Source organism: Anolis sagrei, chromosome 3, assembly GCF_037176765.1.
Source record: "Anolis sagrei isolate rAnoSag1 chromosome 3, rAnoSag1.mat, whole genome shotgun sequence".
Classification (NCBI taxonomy): Eukaryota; Metazoa; Chordata; class Lepidosauria; order Squamata; family Dactyloidae; genus Anolis; species Anolis sagrei.
The window spans coordinates 208,418,680-208,441,660 of NC_090023.1; the positions used below are offsets into that span (position 1 = coordinate 208,418,680).

General features: G+C 37.5%; 1 protein-coding gene across 1 annotated transcript in view; it reads left to right on the top strand.

Annotated features, from left to right (window-relative positions):
• The window catches only part of LOC132770954 (guanylate cyclase 2G-like), a 48,099-nt gene that overhangs the window by 14,880 nt on the left and 10,238 nt on the right, over positions 1-22,981 (top strand). The window contains exons 3-12 of the mRNA XM_067466271.1: positions 2,675-2,784; positions 3,055-3,814; positions 10,823-10,958; positions 12,134-12,269; positions 15,959-16,108; positions 16,619-16,696; positions 18,003-18,107; positions 18,460-18,531; positions 19,724-19,892; positions 21,872-22,027. Coding sequence (XP_067322372.1) covers positions 2,675-2,784; positions 3,055-3,814; positions 10,823-10,958; positions 12,134-12,269; positions 15,959-16,108; positions 16,619-16,696; positions 18,003-18,107; positions 18,460-18,531; positions 19,724-19,892; positions 21,872-22,027 — 1,872 coding nt within the window. The remainder of the gene's footprint in view (positions 1-2,674; positions 2,785-3,054; positions 3,815-10,822; positions 10,959-12,133; positions 12,270-15,958; positions 16,109-16,618; positions 16,697-18,002; positions 18,108-18,459; positions 18,532-19,723; positions 19,893-21,871; positions 22,028-22,981) is intronic.

The following is a 22,981-nucleotide window of genomic DNA, read 5'->3' on the forward strand; positions in this document are numbered from 1 at the left end:
GAAGGCTTAGTTTTTCTTCAAGTTATTTCAGATATATGATGAACCTATCACAGGGTTTTCTCTACATGATTTTCCTTTGCCTTCCTCTTAGGCTGAAAGAATGTCTTACACAAGGTTACCCAGTGAGTTACCATGGCCAAGCAGGAATGTAAACCTTGTTCCTATGTTTTAGCTCAGTGATTCTTAACCTGTGGGCCGTGGACCACCAGTGGTCCTCTGCCCACCACTGGTCCACGAGCCTCCTTCCTCTTTATTTTATTTTATTTTATTTTATTTTATTTCCATTCCTTTCGCACCGCCTGCCACTCCTTGCCTATCACTGACAATGGCATATGTTCTGTATCAGAAACTAGAGCTGATATGGTCTGTCCAATGCAATTTTCTGAATCAGCACCCCAAAACCAAATTTAAAGTTGACCAAAAACTGATTTTTAACCCTTTTGGTACTAATGTTGGAGAATGGTCCCTGGTCAAAAAAAGGTTGGGAAGCACTCTCCTAGCCCAATGCTTAAATCACTACATCATGTTGGCTCTTCAGAAGAAACGAAGAAATACTTGGAAAATGATTCATGCCCATCAGTTCTGCACTATGCAAGTGTTGAATAAAATATAAAGACACCCGAGCAGTCTTCTATTCCGCAGTATGAGTTCCTTTTTCTCCTTGTAGCTCACCTCAATCCATTTCCAATTTTTTCCACAATGGCTTGAAAGATAGCAGGAAAAGGATGAAATTGCCCCTTTCCTATTCAACTGAGAGAAGCTGTTCTGTTGATGTGAGGGACTAACTGTACATAAAAAAAAAATTCATTTTATAGCAATGAGTTTATGGCTTCTGTGTCCCATTTCCTTGCAAAGGACAATTTGATTAGCAGACACAGGTATTGTCCAACATAATTTAAAAAGTAATGTTTTATCTGTAGATGTTTTCAAATATTAAGGAATTCAATTCTATCTCCACAAGTAAAAAAGGAGAATGGAACAGAATCTGAGGGACAAAGCCACAATTCTTGGCTGTTTATTGCAATGTTTTTTTTCCCACATATCAACTGTTCATGTCTTTCAATAGATCTAATCATTGGTGTTTTCTCACCAGAACTGTTTTACGTGATGTGTTGATATTGAGTGGAAAAAAAGTATTGAATTTGTATTGTTTAAGGCTTTCATGGCTGGAACCACTGGTTTGTGGTGGGTTTTTTGGCCTATATGGCCATGTTCTAGAACCATTCTCTCCTGATGTTGTGAGGTCTGAGGATGCTTGCCATAGATGCAGGTGAAACGTCAGGAGAGAATGCTTCTAGAACATGACCATATAGCCCGAAAAACCTACAACAACCCAGTATTTAATTTGATTTGAACTATCTCTTATTGTTTTTTTTTCTTCAACAAGGTTGGATTAAGTGAGATAAGAATATTTAGTTTAATTTATGGTCATTACATGATCTTATACACCGTATTTTGATTATATGTATCATTGGGTTATTGTTATGTGTTGCATTATTGCCTGTTCCTGTTTAAATACTATCTTATTAATCTCTTTTAATTAGAATGGAATAGCAAAGGAAATTTTTGGGTAATTCTATAACCTGAAATGCATCTTAGCAAAAATTCTGTATGTAGATGATTTTCAGGAAACAAAATGGTCTGATTGTATGTTACCAAACATTTCTAATGATCTTCCTCCTGCTCTTCCAGAATACCCAGCTCTACAGAAGAGAGTGGGTGTATTTCAACTTCTCATGTTTTAGTCATGTGATTACACAAGGCTAATATGTCTAGTTATCTCCCATTTGTAATAAGATAGAAACACATATCTTTGAAAACAGAGTCAGCGTTCTGGCCCTTTTCTTATATCAATAATATTCTTATGTTACATTATTGCATAACAATGACATTATTTGTGCTTCAGACATCTTAGTTCTAAAATTTATTTAATTTGGAGGGATTTTCAAAGGCTCCAAAACTTTGCTTTCATCCTTGAAGTGCATTATTTTTATTTTAGTATCTAATAGCATACAAAAATCTTATGCAAAGATTGAAGTTTGTTTATGAAAATAATAATAATAATACTGATTTTAGTAGGATTCATCCTACTGAAAAAATGGTTTCAGTGTACATTAATAGGAAAGAAGGAACAAATAGAAAAAAAGTTGTACTACTTCAATATATGGCACACATTATCACAGATGCAATTCTTATTTCCAGGGAACAAAATAGTTTCTTAATGCAAAGCAATATTTAACAGCAATTTTAAATTATGAATGAATTACTCTGGCATTATCCATTGCTTACTTGCTTACAAAGGTATTTCATTATTATAGGTATTTCATTATTATCATCGGTCCTCCACATTTGTGAGTTTAATTTTTGCAGATCTGCTTATTTGCAGTTGATTAATATATTGTCTTAAGAATTGTTAGGTCCTCCAGGGCAATTCTATGGTGGAAGTTGACCATAGAGTCACACTGGGGAACCTAGAGATTCCTAGAGATGCATTTTAAGTTTTAAAAATCATTTTTAAAATTTGTGTTTTTCATCACTTTCACAGGGGTCCTACATCCCTAGTCTCCATGAAAGTGGAGGACCAACTGTAGCTAGTTGCTACAACTGACTTGATTTGATTTGTAGATTGACTTGTCAGATGTGTGAGAATTGATCATATTAAATTCTCTTGCAGTTATTGTTTTAATCTGCAGTTCTTTGGATGCAAGATCCATTTTGTTAGAAGCCAAAGAGCTAGGCATGACAAATGGGCCATATGTGTTTTTTGTTCTGCAGCAATTTGAGGTATGTATGTGCAATTAAGTATTTATTTTTATGTATTTATTTACTGTATTTGTATATTGGTACATGCGGAGCAAGATGGCGCCGAGGACGGCTGTGTAGTTAAACTCCCCGGTCTGTTTTTACGTTTTATCTAATGTTTTAAATATATGTTTTATTGCATACTAGCATTTTATCAGCATTTTATCAGCTATTACTTCAAACTATTTTAAACTATATCTGTGGAAGCCGGGGAGGAAAGAGAGACTAATTAAGTTGCTGATAATCCTTCAGACAAAACAAGGAGAGACGCGAGGCACAGCTAAAATGCCTAAAAGGAAGAAAAGACTTGCCTCACCAACTGCCCAGGGCTCGCAAAACGACAAGAAGGATTGTAAAAGAAGGAAAAGATCTCCAAAGCCAGTGAGTGAATCCATTTTACTAAAACAAAGTTACTTGGAGGACTTTGCAGTTGCACGCCAAGCACGGCCCTCAAGGACACCTGAAGAGACAGCTATCCCTTTAACCAACAGATTCGAGCCCTTGAGGGATGAGGAGCTGACACCACTCCCTGATCAAGTAAGTCGGAATGTGGGGGTTGAGGAAGAGGCAATATTGAAAGCTCCAAAATACATAGAGGACAGAATTGACTTATCATTGCTTTCTGAGCAATGTCTTCTAATGGCAAAGACGCTTGAACTCCTGAGCTCCAAAGCAATAGAGATCCTGGATTTACTTAGAAAGCAATCAGAGAAGCAATCACAGATACTAGAGGCCCTATGCAGTACTGGGAAGCAGCAACTCCCTGCAGCAGAGACTGCAGGAGGGAAAGCCAAAAATGGGGAAAACCCTTATCAGGCTATGGACACAAACAAACGGGCCCAGAAGGAACAAGGCAACAGTTTAATGATACAAAACTTTGTACTTGTATTAGATATTTACCCTTTTAATGGAGCACTGCCCATCTGGAGTTCCGTACACAAAGCTAACAACCATATCAGAGAGATTTTGAAATGCAGGAATACATCTCTAACAGCAGCCAAGCCTCTGATGGGTACTTGGGAATTCACAAGGGTGTCACTCCATTTCAAACACTCCTATATTCCTGGATTATTATTGAGGAAGAAGGCATTCCTAAACACCTTGGGAATTTTCCCTGTACGCTATTACAAGGACGTTTGTTTTAGACCACTATTTTCAAGGAAACAAACCGGAATGAAACAGCTAAATCCAATATTAAGCTGCAAGGACGTAAATCAGGAGGACGCACCAAACCAAGACAGCACTACTTTTCACAAACAGGTCCAAGATGGTCAGATAAGCAAAAATGGGGAAGTGAGTGCAACACCAAACTCATTTTGCAATAGAATTAACACTAATAACACAGACATGACTACAGACATTATGCTGGCGAAAACAAAAGCAACAACGACTAAAGTTAGTGCGAATACAAGGAGGACAAAAGCTATGATAAATACCAACAATGGACAGCACCCGCAGCAATCCAGAGAAGAGAGAAGAGAGACTTTTAACAACTGTGTTTTCACTGGAGATACTGATGACATTGTACCAGCCCCAGATATAAACTGACTGTCGGAATCTTCAATACCAATACAACCAGGTCAACCAGAACATTTAAATACAGTAAGACCTATTCAGATTGTAACCTGGAATGTAGCTGGCTGGAAAGAGACTGTTGATTGCGAACTATGTCATACAGAACAGTCTGCCTGTGGGGGAAATATACAAATGGTTTCTTGGAATGTAGCTGGATGGAAGGAAGCGGTGGGTAGTGAATTAGTAGGTTTCCTTTCCAAATTTGATATAATAGCCATTCAGGAAAGCTGGTTAACGGGGGAGGAGGACCCAGTAAAACTCCCAGGCTTCCAAAGCTGGGATGTACCGGCCCAAAAACTAAAAAATAAAGGGCGAGCTTCTGGTGGACTTTGCATTCTCATCAAGCAAGAGCTGCAATGGGCGGGTGAGAAACTATACATTGAGAATAAATTTTCTCATCTATTAGTTGTGAAATTCAGATACAAGGATTTTGAAGTCATACTAGTAAATGTGTATATTCCCCCAAACACATCCTCCTATTATAATACTAATCACTGGATTTGTTTAGAAGTAGTAATGGATGAATTAACAACATCATATCCCCAATCTATAATAATATTACTTGGTGACTTTAATGCCAAATTAGGACCATCCCTCTATGATTTTGCTCAGAAGAACAGATTCCCAAATGAATTCTTTGAGAATCATCCAGAATGGCGCTCAAGGGACAGCAAAAGTAACAGTTCTGGTTTGTACTTAGTTTCGCTAATTTTTAAATGCAATCTTCAGATCTTAGGAGGAAAGGATGATAACTATACATATCCACACACATATTACTCAGCTAATTCAAGTAGTGTATTAGATCTCATTTGTGTATCAAGAAACAATGTGGACCTTTTCTCAGAGATTACTGTAATTCCAAGAGGGGAAAGTGATCATCAACCAGTGAGTGTGAAACTATGGGGCAGCTCAGACTTAAGACCAAGTAACAGGGATGATAAATGGTTCACAAACAATTATGAGGTGTCCCAAAACAAAAGATTAATATGGGCCAAGGTTGATACTACAGCAATAACAGATAGCCTTAAAACAGAGAATGCAAAAAATTGGGCTGCCACTATCCAGTCACCTACAGCTGACTGGACACTAGTTTCCAATGCATTTACAAACCTGTGCCACATGTTGAAGAAACATTTAACAACTAAACCTTCCATAAAAAATCATCAGACAGGTAGATCACCCTGGTTTGACACTGAATGCTGGCAGTTAAGAAAGAAACTGAAATCAGCCATGAGACTTGCCCAGAAGTGCCCCTCAGCCCTGATACAAACCAAGATGTTGACCCTTAGACAGAAATATAAAAAACTTATAAAATTAAAGAAAAAAAATTATGCCACTGCTACTTGGTCTGGACTTGAATTAGCAGCGAAGAGCCATAGTTCGGCTATATTTTGGCATTCTGTAACAGGAATATTAAAAGAACGGAGATTTTCCCATGACATCCCAATTGCAGCCAGGGATTGGGAGGATTACTATCAAGGTTTGTTTGCTTTAACAGAACCAGTAGAGAAACAACACTTATCCAGAGATTCATTAGGCATGGAAGCACCACCCCCTTGGCCACCAGTCTCAGAAAAGGAGATAAAGTGTATAATTCAAGGATTAAAGAGTGACAAAGCACCTGGGGAAGATTTCTTACCAGCCGAATTATTTAAAAAAGATCCTGATTGGTGGGCTCCTCTTTTGGCAGGCCTGTTTACACATATAAACAATACTTGCCAGATCCCAGTTGGATGGAAGCTGGCAATAGTAGTTCCCATATATAAAAAAGGGAATAAAAAGGATCCCAGTAATTACAGGCCCATTAGTTTAATAGATATTGTTGCCAAAATTTATGCTAGGTTCCTACTGAGCAGAACTGAAAGCTGGGTAAACGAAAAAGGTATCCTTGCGGAAGAACAAGCAGGGTTTAGACAAAACAGATCTACCATTGATAACTGTTTTATCCTGAATCATTTGATTGCCAAATACACCTGTAAGGGAAGACACTTGTATGCTGCCTTTATTGACTTCTCTGCAGCATTTGATACTGTTAACAGAGAAGCATTATGGAATAAGTTGTGCAATCTCAAAATTGAACCTAGGCTGCTGCTACTGATAAAAGCCTTATACACAAACACCTGCTTGAGAGTACGGTTCGGGGTAAATGGAGCTATGACAAGCAGGATCAATACATACAAAGGGGTAAGACAGGGGTGTATTTTAGCACCAATATTATTTAATCTGTATATCAATGACCTACCTGGAGTAATGAAAGACCCTGTAACTCATATGCCCAAAGTCCTAAACACATATTGTAATACTCTGCTGTATGCTGATGATATGATATTACTATCACACTCGCAAGTTGGACTTCGCAGGTTGTTAAGAAGACTCAGTTCCTATTGCCAGAATAACTCTCTAATCATCAACAAGACAAAATCAAAAATAATGGTATTTGGAAAAAGGCAGCAGAGACACAGATGGCAATTGGATGGTGAGGTAATAGAACAAGTAAACACCTTCCCTTACCTTGGAGTAACTTTCTCTGAGACTGGTTCTTGGACTTCTCATCACCAAAGGAGTGTCCTCAGGGCAAAGGCTAGCCTGAATCTAATACTTAAGCTAAAAACACATAGCTACCCAGGTACCCTAATCCCAATAATCAAAGTGTATAAAGCCAAGGTTACACCTATGCTTTTATATGCAGCAGAAGTATGGGGTTTAAGTTCCATCTCAGTAATAGAACAAGCACAATCCCAGCACTTGAGAAGTATACTGGGAGTAGATAAAAGGACCTCTGCTGCTGCAGTGAGAGCAGAACTGGAAATCTATACAATCAATGCACAGTCTAAACTTAGAGCGTACAATTACTGGTGTAAAATCAATGTAATGGAGCCTGATAGACTCCCAAAATTGTGCCTACTAGAACAGATAAAATCCCAACTACCGACCTCCTGGATTACACAACTGACAGATTATATAAGAAGTTGTGGGCTTCCCGTCTCCTGCGCCTCAAATGACCAAGTAAGAAAGGGTGCTATACAAAGGATTTTGGATATAGAAGCACAAAAAGATATAGCCACCCTCAGTAAGACTGCTAACCTAAAATGGCTGAGTCAATATAAACGTACCTTTCAAACTGCTAATTACCTAAAAATGCAAATACCAAAACATCTCAGGGAGGTATTCACGCGAGCCAGATTTGATCAGCTTGAGACAATGGTTAGATATGGGAGATTTAACAGCATCCCTTATAATGAACGGAGTTGTATCTGCGGGGCACCTGAAATTGAGGATATGGCACACATATTGTTTGATTGCAAATTGTATCAAAAGGTGAGAGACTTCCACCTTGGTCCATATATCAAACGGACAATGTATTGGGATTCTCACATCAGAACAACATATTTTATGTGTGGCCAAGACCCAAAAATAACGTATAAAACAGCTCTGTACTTAAGCAAAACAATACGTCTGAGAACCACATATGTAGGGCTGATTGGGGTAAATTGTAGGGGTGATAATGAAATATGATGTATATATTCAGGTTGATCAGTTTATCAGTTTTATCATGTCTTATCATATGTATTTACTGTTTTATTAGAAGTGTCTTATTTTAACTTTCTACGTGGAGTGTGATCAGGTCTTGTCAGGCCTTGTTGTTCTGTTTCTTATTGTGATATGGCCTAAGGGCTAATCAATAAACTATTCTGTTCTGTACTGTATTTGTATATTGCCCCTCTCAACCTTCTGGTGACTCGAGGCAGTTTACAAGGCAAATGTATCAATTCCTTGTTTTGTTATGTCCCATCAGTTTCTGCATACAATGACTCTATACATGAGAGACCTCCGGGAGTCCTTGGCTTTAATCTGCTCATGTCTTGCAAACTCAGAACTGTGGATTGGTTCAATCCACCTGTAACATACACTTCCTCTTTTGCTTCTGTTTTCAACTTAAATTAGCATTATTGTCCTTTCCAATGAGCCCAGTCATGATATGTTCAAAGTACAATAACCTTAAGGAGAGGTTAGACTTGATCTGATCTATGACACCTTCATCTGTCTTTTTGGTAATCTGTGGTATGCAGATAATTCTCTTTCAGCACCACATTTCAAATGGGCTCATTTTGAATTCCCACCGTGAAATAAAGAGGCCAGGCACAAGAACTCCCTCAGGACATCCCTGTGTGAGCACCATAAATCTTGAGAGCCACCCAAAATATTAGGCTGGACATCTTGGTTGATCTTGCCTGAAAGGCTGTCCTGGGGGTGCTCCTCCCAAGCCTCAGAGTTTTTTTTTAAAAAAGTGAGAAAACCCTCATTCTAGCTCCAAGGCAAGTCCCCTTTTATTGCTTCTGAGCCACAAAATCTAGAGAGAGTATTATGGAACCCACCCTTCACCTACAAATGGCGGGGGGGGGGGGGGAGGGGGGGATGACTACCAGCACTATTTAATCTTTAACATGCTGTGACACCCTATTTTTTTAAAAAAACAACAAAACACCCAAGAGCCACTTGGAAGGAAGAAACGTCTTGCTCAACCCTAATGCTACCAGTTTGAATGCTACCAGTTTGAATGAGGGTAGGAATGGGGCAGCTTTGCCTTAAATAGGCTCCTGTTCCGCACCCCATCTTGCGAACAAATGTAGGCTTCCTTCCTGGGGATATTCAATCACATCCCCCCCCCCCCCCCCCCGTGTCTTATGACTTTGCTTGTTAACTGCAGATGGGACTTTTGGTGATTATTCCAGCTTTCACAACCATACATTGAAATTTGAAATACAATGATATGGAAGGATCCTGAATCTGGAATTGTAGCCAGTGAGATTTGAGGGGAATGCTAGGGATTGTAGTCACCACTAGACACTATAGTAATTTCATTTGCAAGTGAAGGGATACTCTGGAGGCCCTATCAAAGGAAAACTTCATGCTTTATAATTGTCTCAGATGTATCTGAAGTAACAATAATTGAATATCTCTAGTACTCTGTTAGTAGAAATAAAAATCCCTTATCTGAATAATGAACATTTATTACTAGCTGCATTGTCTTCCAGGATAATTTTTTAAAAGAAACTTGGACTAATGAGAATAGCAACATCCTAGATGCCTATCATCCTGTATTTTTGATAGCCCTCCAGTCTTACAGGGAATATAAGACCTATTCTGATTTTGTGAACGAAGTCTATGACAAGCTGAAGGATAAGCAACCTTCTAGTTTTATTTCTACACAAGAAGAGGTAATATTCACAATAATGCGTTGTGAATGTTTAACTTTTAATTGTTTAAAATTTTAGCACAAAAGAGTCCTGAAAAGGGGCCATCAAAGAAATCGTATTGATTTTTCCATTTTCCTTCAATATTATTTGTTACGACCAAATCTGTAGTGCTGTTTATGGTTTCTAAAAAACTTCTGGTGAAATCATCAGAAATTTTTCAATGTAAAAAAGCCCTGGTATCTCTTTGGTGTATTCATCTTTAATATTTACTAGTTTTATTGTATTGTATGTATTGTGTAACCATTTCTGAATTATGAATACCCCAAGATGAATCTATGAGGGGGCTCCTTAGCAAGATTTATCGATATTGTCACCAGATTTCAAATTTTTTGAATTAATACATTCTGAGAGAGAAAATGTGGAACATTATTTTTGAATGACCCTGACAAATTACAGAATACTCCCCAATTGTCTCAATTTGGCAGGGGCAATCTCAATTAATCCTCTGTTGCTCCCCCCCCCCTTTTTTTCAGCTGCTTTGTAAAAAAAACGCATTTTCCTCCTTTCTTCCAGTTACTTAATCGAATTGCTGGAAACTAGGTTCGCAGTATAGAAGCTCACAAATATAATTTTTCCACAGGTAAGTTCTTATGCTCCCTACCTGCATGATGCAGTCTTGCTGTATGCATTAGCCATAAAGGAAATGTCTGAAAAGAAAAAGAATTTCAGTGATGGAAGAGCACTTGTCAACACTTTGAAAGGCTGCAATACAACGCTTGTGTATGGTAGGTTTGGGAGTTAAGACTGCCTGAGCACATGGGAGGACCAGTAACTCTGGGGCAGATTAATTACTATGAATGCAGAAGGACATCCTAGACATTCACTTCAAGCAGGGGAAGGAAACTTTTTGTGAGACCACCATCATACAAGTTTAAGACATGGGTTAAGCTGTTGATTGGGCTATAATCAGAGTGAAACAACAACAACAACTTTATTTTTGTATCCTGCCACTATGTCCTCAAAGGGACTCAAGGTGGCTTACAGGCATCACAGAGTTCCTAAAAACAAACATAAAAGTGAACACAATGTAAAATACAATAAAATATTAACACATGCACATATAAAAACATCAATTCAGAATGCAGCTTGGGAAGGAGATTTTTTCCCCTGTTCCTTCCTTATAGTAATGATACACGAAATGTGGTGAATATTCTAATACTCATATTTTGAATATCTTTCTTGTTTAGGCATTACTGGTCCAGTGCACATTGATGAATCAGGTGAGAGAAACATGGATTACTCTGTGTATGATCTCCAGGACTCTGGCAACTCAAAATGCTTCCTTCCTGTTCTTAACTTTGATAGTTTCAGTAAAACACTCAGGTAGGTCTCTGCGTGTTTATGCACATGTGGTTTGTCGTTTTAGCCTTTGTATGATAGATTTAGCATGCAAAGGTCAATGTGATTTGAATTTAATTCATCCCTTGAAAGTAAACCAAATTCTACAGTGCCTCTTCTACAATCCACTCTTAGGACCTCATCACATTAGAGAATTTTAGCATCCCAGGACACTTGGAGAACACTGGGAGGATGGAGCCTGTCAGATGCCATCAGATGATGCACAGCTACTTCAGGCAGGGCTCCATTCTTCCAATGCTCTGACAGCATGCTAGGACGCTTCCCAGATAATATGGAAGGCTTCCTGTGTTCTTAAAGGAGAAAACAGGGTGAGTTTGAGGGAGAATCTGGGCAGCAACACTCTCCCCCCAACCCTTCATGGGATGGTAATGGGGCGATGGGTTCCCATGCTGTCCACCAGAATCCCTCCACTATTGCCTGCACATTGAACCTCAATGTGATGAGGTTCTTAGATGTGATTCTCTATCAGCTATCAATCCATACATCTGAACAGATTAGGCTAGTTTTTTTTTTTTTTTTGGTGCCTTCAGGATGTTTCTGATTTATAGCAATTTCCCATGACTTTCAGGAAAAGAAGAGTGTTGCAATTATCTTCATCTGAGACTGAGAGTGTGACTTGCCAAATTAAATATACTCAAGAAACCAATTAGCAATATGGTTGCCATTACTGAGCTTTTAGTTTTGTTTTTTGTTTTTGTTGTTGTTGTGCTAAACATTGAAGGGTCAGGAGGTTGCATTCAGGTCATCTGGTCTGACCAAATTGTTCAATACAGGAAATTTAGAGATAGACTGCCCCCAGAAGCACACTGTTCACTCTCTTCTTGAAGACCTCCATTAAGAAGGAGTGCACCACCACTCGACATAATTTGCCTTATTGTACCCTCAGGCCAATTCTTCTACTGTTCTGCTGAAGTCTATCCCCTAATAACTAACAAACATTACATATAATCCTAATCTTCAGTGGAGTAAAAAGGAAGTCTTCTATGTGACACCTCTTTAGATATTAGGTCCCCTCTCTTATCTTCTTTTATTCAATCCATAAATATTTTTTCAACTTTCCACTTTGCCCATATGTTTTTCAGCAGTGTTCTAAGTAAATACTGTATGTGAAATGTTTGTCTTGTTTAATGTGCCTGTAGCCCAACCACAGAAATTAACAGCATCAATTGGTCAGATGGAGAAATACCTGAAGACAAACCACCATGTGGGTTCCACAATGAACATTGTAAACCTCCAGTTGTTAGTAAGTGTGATACTATCAGTAAAACAGGCATTGTGAGAAGAAGGAACAGATAACTAGAGTGATTTAATCATTTTTTAATTCAAAAGTCTGAAGTTTTTTATTGCAATTTTAACTGAGACTTAACTTTGCTCAAGAAGTGAGGGAATAATAGAAGTTGTAGAAGAGGGGAAACCATCAAGTTGGAAGAGACCACATGGGCCATCTAGTCCAACCCCCTGCTATGCAGGAAAAGCACAGTCAAAGTAGTCTTACTTGCATTATGTTGAAGGAACAGGTAGGAAGGGTGACTTATCTGCTACTGTCAAATTATTCTGAACTCTAAGGATAGAGGTAGGAAAAGTACAAGGTGTAGGAAGCCTGTTCCATTATCTTCCCATGGAATTTCAGGGGTGTGTGGGTATATGTCTTCAAGTCAGCTCTTATGATTGATTACTACATGAATCCCACAGGGTGTTCTTATGCAAGGAATTACTCATGAGAGTTTTGCCAGTTCCTTCTCTGAAATATAGCCTACAACACCTGGTATTCATAGGCAGTGTTTCATTCAAGTATTAACCTGATCTGACTCTGAATTGCTTCCAATGGGATCAGGTGCCTTTAGAAAATTTAGGATTGGATTTCAGATAAATACCTATTTTTATCATACTATGCTAAAAAGTGTTTCTTGTCTGTTCTAGACCCACCTTAGTCCCCTTAATATGCATTTTAACTTTCAGATGCTTAGATTTTTCAGTCATGGTAGACTCAGACAGACAATCTTCTAGTATTATAGATTATACTTCATTACTATATTAGAAGAGCCCCCGGTGGTGCAGTGGGTTAAAGCCCTGTGCCGGCAGGACTGAAGACTGACAGGTCGCAGGTTCGAATCTGGGGAGAGGAGGATTAGCTCCCTCTATCAGCTCCAGCTCCTCATGCGGGGACATGAGAGAAGCCTCCCACAAGGATGATAAAAACATCAAAATCATCCGGGCGTCCCCTGGGCAATGTCCTTGCAGACGGCCAATTCTCTCACAACAGGACACTCCTGACACGAAAAAAAAACTATATTAGATGTACAGTTCTAACTTATGGATGTTTGTCCATAAGTAAATTTCATAATGTCTAACTGGTTGACTCCTTAATAAGTGTGTGTAATATTGCAGCACTATATTTCTAAATTAACAATCAGATCCTATATTTTCTAACAACTGTCCATTTGAAATAAGTTATATAGTACTTTAAGTATTATTGCCACACATGTTGTTTTTCTGGCCCTTCTCTCCACTCTTTTGCTAGTAGATTTGTTGACCTCACTGACTTAAAAATACCCCACACCATTTTCTTACCATATATGTCATCAAGATTCAGCTCTATTGTCTATTCTGTAATTACTGGTTTTGTCCCTTATCATTAAAAGGCGCAGCCCTTATTGTTGTGATAATACTCCTGATAATGACAGCATTAGGAGCCATTGGTGTCACAATGTTTTTGAAGATCCATAAAGGCAGGCTTGAGAAGCAAATCGATCATTTATGGTGGAGAATTAATTATGATGACATCATCTTTTTTAATGATAATAAGGTAAATATTGACCTTTTTTGATGTTAGTCCCATCAAGCTGACTTTATGACAAGACCTCCAAGTCACTCTATCATCAACAAACCTGCTTAGGTCCTGCAGACTCAGGGATATGTCTTCCTTGATCAAACCAATCAATCTGAAAGCCATTCCATCTCGATTAAGCCATTCCATCCTACTGCCTTACATCTTACCAAACATTACTATATTTTCCAGCAAGTCATGTCTTCTTATAAACCTAAAGTATGACAATTTAGGCATCTTGGCTTTTAGAGAGAGTTCAGGCTTGATTTCTTCTAGGACCCATTTATTGTCTTTTTAGTAGACCATGGTAACCTGACTTACTTAAGAAGATATGTCATCTTAGTCCTTATCCCAATAACCAGTCTATTTCAGTAGGGCCTGAAGCCTCTTTTCACCACAAACCACACTGTCCATATAATCCAATAAAGTTTACTAAAAGCAGAGTATATAAAAGCAAATTAAAAAGAGATAATCAGAGTTCAAACGGTTATTTCCATAAAAGCCAAGAACCCTAAAATCAATTCAAAGAAAGTCTCCAAAGTCAATCCACAGAGATATCCAAAAACAAGGTAACATGAATCCATGGCAGGCAAACTATGCCACACAGGAACGGGAAGCAAGAACAGCTTAGAAACTTGAATACATGAATTCTAAGAACATAGGCTCCAAAATCCAAGAGCACTTTGCCTAATTTCAGCATTGTTCTCACAAAGATTGTTCTCACAAACCACTTTAAAAGCCCCAAATCCTCCCATTACATCATTTATCATACACCTGCTTCACCGCTCCTTATTTCTAATTCTCTGGGGAAACCGAGTCTGTCTTTGATTCATGCTGCGTCTCTGCAACTCCAGTCGCCTTGACCTAGACAAACATTCACCTCCCACATTTCTCTCAGTTTGCACTTCTGGTGAGTTCCAGTGGGAACGGATCTCACATTTTCTAGTCTCCTGAGAACTGCCAGGAGGTGATTCCAAAACAACTCTTTCTGGGTCTCTTCCATTCTCCTCTGGGCTCTCTGAATCTCTCCCAGCATCCCCTTCCTCCTCATCTGAACACTCAGAATCTGACCAGGCTACAACACAGTCCTAGTCAAGTGTCTACACCTTTTTGGATTTCTTAGTTACTTTCCAAGGGCAGCTCCATATAGACTATGTTACAATAATCCAGTGGGACAAAGCATATGCCACTGTGACCAAGATCCAATACCTTTAGCAAGACTGCAGTTGGTGTACTCCATTTAATTGTGCAAATAGTTGCTTGGCTAATTCTGAAATCTGGACACTCCTTCTGGAATGGTAGCCAAAATATTATCAAAGATTTTCAAGGGATGAGATGGAGGCACCATTTTTATATCCAAACCTGAAAAACTATTAGCAGTAGAAATGGGAAAATCCAGGTTTAAGGGCCTCATTATAAAGGCCAGGTGAAATATCCCACTTCACCTGGCAACCAGGAGAAAAGGGGGAGCACTGGGTCTAATCTGTTGCCCTGTGTGCAGCTCCCTCTTAGTGACACCAGCACAACACGGGAAGCCTCCCATGTTGGAGTGAAGGCATCTAGTGATGTCTTCACCCCGGTTGGGAGTGGGACTTCTGCTGGAACTCACACAACATCATGTGACGTCTGGTGTGGGGTTCCATCCTCCAAATGAGGTGAAAGCATCCTAAGATGCTGGATTCACCCCCATCTGATTAGGTCATAAGTCTGATATATTCAAATGACCTCATCATACAGGGCTAGATTCAACAACAAATGCCGATCTAGCCCTAGTCACCCACAGAGCTGGCCAGCTCCCATCAAACAACACTGTGTTAGCTCCATGGGTGCAGAGACTTCCCATGTCCCAGTATATGGGGGGATGCCGCACAAACCATGCATATTCCACACTTTCCCCATATGATTGCCCTCCCAGCAATGTGAGTAATGTGAAGCATGGGCCGCTGGATTCCCCACACCTTATGGTGAAGTAGACTGCCACCTCTTGGTGAGGTGGATAGTTTCTACAGCCATTGAGCCCTTTGAAGGCATTGTTTTGTCTATTTTCAAATTGTATCATAGAGGTCATGATTGTAGATGTTGTCATTCCTTAATCTAATGTATCAGCTCGTAAAATAGCTTGTGTTCTTATTAACAGGAAGTCTTTGATTTATCTCAAAGAAACACACCAGTGCCCAAAGAAACAGAAGACACTAGTTCCCATTTATTTCTTTCAAGCAATAATTTTTCTGGAATAAAGGGCAAACAAGATAGAGAAATGTTTTATACTACAGTAGGACTTTATCAGGTGTGTATGTAAACATCTAGAAATGGGTGCAACCCCTGGACATGCCTCATTCATTTATGTTAATGGTGTTTGATGTGTTTTGTGTTATTTTTATGTGGATACGGCTCAAGTGTCTTAAAAGGTTCATTATGTTGATGATATTAATAGAAAAAAGAATATACTATAGTACATGTACAATACAGAAATAATGCAGTTTGAAACCTGCCATGGCTCACTGCTATGGCATCCTGAAATCTGTAGTTTGGTGAGGCACCCACACTCTTTGGCAGAGGAGGCTAAAGACCTGGCAAAAGTAGAACCTTTATTATTCCATAGCATTGAGCCATCTATAATTCTATGTTATAGATGCATCCTTAATCGTGTACCATTATTTCTAATACTAAATCACCAGAACAGCTAATTTCAGTCAATTGCATAGAAAAATCTTTAGTGTATCATCGAGTAAGGCCACATTAGTTATTTGTTCAGGTTAACAGATCTCACCTTCTTCTTCTTGCTTTTCTGCTTTAGGGAACTTTTGTTGCTCTCAAACACACTGATAATCAGACAGATAACTGGAAACTATCAGTCCTTCAGGAGATTCATATGGTATGCTTGACTTTTAAGCTTTTGCCACCACATTTGAATTGTAGGCTAGATATATCTGATCCAAGATACTGATTTGACAGTTACCTAATAATTTGTAACCCTGGAATGTGAAGACTTATATAACCATAAGAAAGAAAAGAATGTTTCTTCACAAATGTGATTTTTGTTAGAAAGTCTGTGCTATTCTGGCCTATCTAACCCATGGAATATCTGGGAAATCCAATCCCACCCTCCTGATTATTGGAGATAGCAAACACTTCCCAAAGCCATATAGAAGAATTCCTGCTGTTATGTCCACTATCAGAGATAGCAAGACTTCTGTTTCTGCTGTGCTTCCCAACCTGATCAGATCAAGTAAAGATACTTCCAACAAAGGCATAAAATTTTCATTATGTTTCTTTTAAAATGAGTAATTTTATCCAATTTATTCCCACTGCAAGACAGTAATTGAATAGTCATACTATTTTCCAAGGCAATGCACAATTTAGGACATATTTTGTACACAATTCACACGTAGTTGTTTTGCATGGAAAATAACTCTTTTCTGCAGGAAACAAAAGATTCTTGTGCATATTAATATTGCAGTTTTCTTTGCAAAAATGCAGCAATCAAGTATTTGTTTTGTGTAAAATTTGCACATCGTTGATTTGCATAGAAAATAGAATTTTCTGTATTGAAAATATTTTAATACAGAAATACTAATTTGTGTACATAAAATGCTGCTTTCTGCAAAAAAAAACCCCTTTTGTATGTAAATCAGTCATGTACAAAGTTTAAGTAGAACAACTCTCCTATTACAGGATTTTCTGCTAAGAAAACTAAGAAAATGCAGTTACATGTAAAATTTGTGCAGAATAACCCTTCAACTGCAAAGATACTCATTAGTCTAAGATTCTTCTCAACTATGTTGTTTTATACTAAAATTTGCTTTTCTATTCTTTTTCAAATATTCTTTCATTCTTATTCAAGGATGAGTAATAATTTCAAGACCTTCCTTGCTTGTGTTATCTGTTTTAAAGTGATGCTGTGAATATCATGAATTAGTTGGCATGTAATGACCCAATTTGATTTAAAAAATAGATCTATTATGTTTATTGAGTTGACCAGTATTATGTATTGGCTGAGCACGTGGCATAACTCAAGATGACCCCGTAATAGAACTATCCACAAATAGAAGCTTTATTTGGAACTTTGTGAATTCATAGGACCAATTTTTTATCTGTATTTTTTTTTGGCAACACAGTTTAATTATATGTCGATGATGTCAATACTGGGTAGTAAATTTATTGAACTTTCTGTACTTTAGATGAGAGAACTGAGGCACGAGAATCTAGCAGTCTTCTATGGAATTTGTCCTGAAGCTCCAAACATCTGCATTGTGATGCATTATTACAAGAAAGGAAGCCTAAAGGTGAACTTATTCCATGGTTTAAAGCAATTTTATGTGTGAGACACTATTGAGGTACTTGTGGCCAGAGCTGGGATATTTTCAGAAGTTTTCATCCATTTGAAGGACTTTCGTGGGTCATTTTGGGATCAAAAATGCAGTTGGGAGGGTTTAGGTCTGATGGGAGACTTCAAGGAATCAAAAGTGACATATGCACCCTGTGAAATATATTTTCCCATCTCTGTCTTGCTGCAATTTATTTTCCCAAATAAATGCCCAATTTGGGAATTTGCAGTATTAAAATTAGTTTCCTCCCAAAAATATTTCCAGAAAAAATATTTTTATACATGAAACCTTTATATTGATTTTTCCTTAGGATGTTTTGATGCATTCCAATATTGAACTGGACTGGATATTCAAAATCTCTTTTGCCTATGACATCGTCAACGTGAGTATTGAATAGGAAAATAACACTATGTAACATGATGTTTTTTCCTGAGTTATAAATGTCATTTTCTAATTAGTTCTATCAAAAAATGTGGAAAAGGTTTATTAAACTGCAAAATTTTGTTTTTGCGGGCCATCCTACAGCACATTTTGCTATAATTTCTCAATAAATATCTCATGGAGTCTCAACCAATTCAGTAGTCACAAAAATGATGTTTCTGATCATAATAACTACTTTCAAAGTAAGTACCACTCAATTAAACAGACAATAACACTTTCAAACCAGGAACATATTTTTTTCAAATTTTGTTACATAGTATAATTAAATATATATATTACTAGCTCTAATTCTTAGTTGCTGCTGCTCTCATAGGCGATAGCAGTCGTATGTGTCAGATTGTAAATGTAAATGGAGCAAGAGAAGGACCAAACTTTGTGAAGTCTTGGAGTTTGATTATCAAAATACAGATATTTTTAAAGGGCAAAGTTTGTGTTATAATGGGTCGTTTGAAGCATGTTTCATCAGTACTTCAACACTAGAAATGACTTCCCATTGCCAGTGTTGTTTACTGTCCTAAATGGGGTTAGCCCTGCATACAGACGTCTTTTGCCTTTATATTACGTAAATCAATTAACAACACTCTTTTAATTATTCAATTCATGTACTATGCTTAACAGCAAAAGGCGTATTTATTGCATAACTTTAATCTAGAAAGCCTCCTTTTCTTCTGCACATTCTCCTTAGCTAGCTTTTAGTATGTTCTTTTTTTTTTTAATAAAGAGCTTTTTGACAAATTTAATGTTGGTGTTCTTATTTGGATAGTTTAGGTATGAGTCTTAAAATTGTAACTAAGTGTTTCAGGTAACATTGTCTCTAGCCACATAATATATCTGATGTTACCATGAATCTTTTGCTGGTAATAAATGTTAAACGAGAATATAGAGCCAAATTCCACAAACTAACATTTGACTCAGATTAGAAAACAAAATAATGTAAAATCTTTTAAAGGCAACATTTACTTCCTTGAAATGAATGAAATATATTCCAGAGGGTTTTTGTTTTTAAAAAATATATATCAATATATCTACCTTTGCTTATTATGATTTTTTTTACATTGATTATGCTGTTTTAAGTTAACTATATATTTGTATGCACTGAAGATTTATGTGTTTGTGTATGTGTTAATTTTCAGGGTATGATCTTTCTCCACAACAGTCCCTTGAAGTCTCATGGTAACTTGAAGCCTACCAACTGCCTGGTAGACACTCGCATGCAAGTGAAATTGTGTGGGTATGGGTTGTGGGAATTGAAGTACGGAACAAAATCCAGAATAATAACAGAGAAGGAGACTGAATATGCTGGTAAGGGCATTAAATACTTTGACTTTGCAATGTACTTCTCCTCAATCCAGTCATTTTGTCAGGGACATTTCAATGATGGTTTAAATATGCTTTAAAGAATTTATTGATATCACAGTCATATCAAGTTAGCAGATAGTTGAAGCCCCAGGTGGCGCAGTGGGTTAAACCCCTGTGCCGGCAGGACTGAAGACCGACAGATTGCAGGATCAAATCCAGGGAGAGTGTGGATGAGTTCCCTCTGTTCGCTCTGGCTCCCAATGTGGGGACATTAGAGATGCCTCTCACAAGGATGGTAAAACATCAAAACATCCAGGCGTCCCAGATAGCTACTTCTCTCTCACCAGAAGCGACTTGCAGTTTCTCAAGTCACTCCTGACATGGAAAAAAGCAGATAATTTCACTCTTAAGTAAAGGTGTTATATAGTTTTGATATTCAGGGGTTGGGGAAGTATTATTATTATTATTTTGTTTATGTATATATTTGTTTATTTATTATTTATTTCATGAATTTCTACCCCACCCTTCTCCCTCTGAAGTGGGACTCGGGGCAGCCTCACACAAGCATCATATGATGCTATGAGCATATAAACAATCAAAAATTGCATTTAAAACAGTAAAAATCATTAAAACATGATACAAATTCATTAAACAATAAATTAAATTAAATATATTGCTTTTTCCCTCCATAAGGAGACTCAAAGCAGCTAATATTAAAAGCATTACAATACAATTTAAAATATACAAATATTAAAACAGTATTAAACATCATTAATTAACCAATTTTTAATAATGTCCTGATGTACTGCCATTGTTGTTATTTTGCTTATTGTTTGATTTGCTTAGTATTGCGGTGTTATGTTATTTTGCTTATTGTTTGATTTGCCTTGTTGTTGTGATGTTATATTCTCTATTGTATTGTGTTTGAGGCTTCGGCCTGTGTAAGCCGCATCGAGTCCTCCGGGAGATGCTAGCGGGGTACAAATAAAGTTAATAATAATAATAATAATAATAATAATAATAATTAATATTAAAACAATTCAATTAAATCCATAAAAAACATTAAAAACCACAGTAGTAGCTCTGAGAAATATGAATTTGAGCAAAAATTAATATTTCTAGAAATGGTCCAATGATTTACATACTACTGCTTAATAATAAAATCTTAACTCAAATATGTGCTAACTGTAAGGGATTTGAATTAGATAGAAAATGTTTTTGCTAGTATTTAACATATTCTGCCTGCAGGAATATTCTTCTGCTAGCAAAGTCCTTTCAGCCAAATCTTTTGAGACATCTGCTGACAGAACAAAACTTGAAGATCTGACCTGTTGGCTCACATCTGTTGGCAGAAAAGCCAAAAGAAAAAGAGAAGAAGCAGAAGAAGGGAGGAGCTGAATTACCTAAGATCAAAACTTCTTCAGTCCATGGCCCAGAAACAATAATGAGATAAAATTAGGCCAGGGAGGGAGTTGGATTTAGTTAAATTTTAGTTGGACTAGTGTCAACTGGGCTGGACTTGGCACTCCTACCAGTCAGGAGGACTGAAATTTAAACAGGCTAATGGGTTCTATTGACATCAAAAAAAAAGAAACACAGAATGATTCTGGAATCAGAACTTTGAATTCCTATAGAGAATGATTGATTTGCTCCTTTCAATCGGATGTGAAAGTTGGAGTTTCGCTGGTCAACAGATTTTATTTATTCAAAAGTTGCCACATATTTTCCAAATATTTGAAATATATCAAAACACTGTTTGAATGCATATTTTGAGATCAAACATATATTGAATGTATGTTTTGAATCCTTTAAAAAATCCTTCAGATTAATGTAGAGATGTAAAGAATATAAACATGAAGCATGATTCAAAACATACAAATGTGTCCATTTTTTCCCATTTAGGATATATTGAAAGTAAGTGCATGTTGAATATAATCTGATTTAACCTCAACAATATGTGGTATTTGCTTCTATTCTTTTAGACTTCTTCTGGACAGCTCCTGAATTGCTAAGGATGGAGGAATACCCATTGCAGGGCACCCAGAAGGGCGATGTATACAGCTTTGCTATTATTATGAGGGAGCTGATATATAATGATGAAGATGGTCCATTCCAAGACCTAAACAAGAATTCAGAAGGTTTTTGATCCTCCTCCTCTTACTTTCCTGTGTAGATGTGTATATCTATATACTTAATATATTCTTTTCAAAGTACCCTCTGTGCATGTGCAGGAGAATAAGTTGTTTTGTCAAAGGCAAAGGTTCGTTTTTGGATTCGGAGGAAATAAGCATGTCTTTTGAAAGACTAATATGCTTAGGAACCTGGGCACTTGAAGGAGCACATGAACTGGGACCTTCTACTTTTTCAGTCTAGCCCTCTGCAAATTCTTTAAGGCATTTTCCCCATTATTCCTCTATACCTTTTCCCATTTTAAACAGTTGAAGGCACTGTTCAAATATTAGTTAATGGTAGTAAGAATTTTGTATCTAAATATGCTTGTATTTTTGATGTCACCCTTAGCCCCACTAGAATGCATCCTCAATAATGCCACCCAATCATTCATGAAGGTGGGGTTTATATATCAAGTGATATATAAAAGTGATCAATATCATTTATTTCCTTTCACAAGTCTTATACAGTAACAAAAGGTTAGACTGAAAGGCTGAGTCATGTCAGCATTATCAGACAGCATGGTATTTGAGATAAGGATTTTATATGCTTGGCAATGAAGGAAGTTCCACGAAGTTGCACTGGACAAAATTATCCTTCTTCGTTGCTGATACCACTAAATTTTTAATTGAATTATTTGCATGAAAACATGATAATTAGCAAGATTTCCTAGGCAGGAATGGTGTCTTACAAATCAATCTGATGTCGATAACTCCACCTCCCTCCTCACCCTGGAATATGCCATGAATCAGTACTACATATATTTGTATCCCTTGCCTACAATTATTTGTTTCTTTGCTGGACATTTGCATGGACCAACTGCCAAAGGTTCATGAGCTGACATTGGTCCATGAATCATAACTTTGCTAGACCATTCTCTCTTCAAGCCAATTCTAGGAAAGAAAGATGCAGTTCACAGTTAT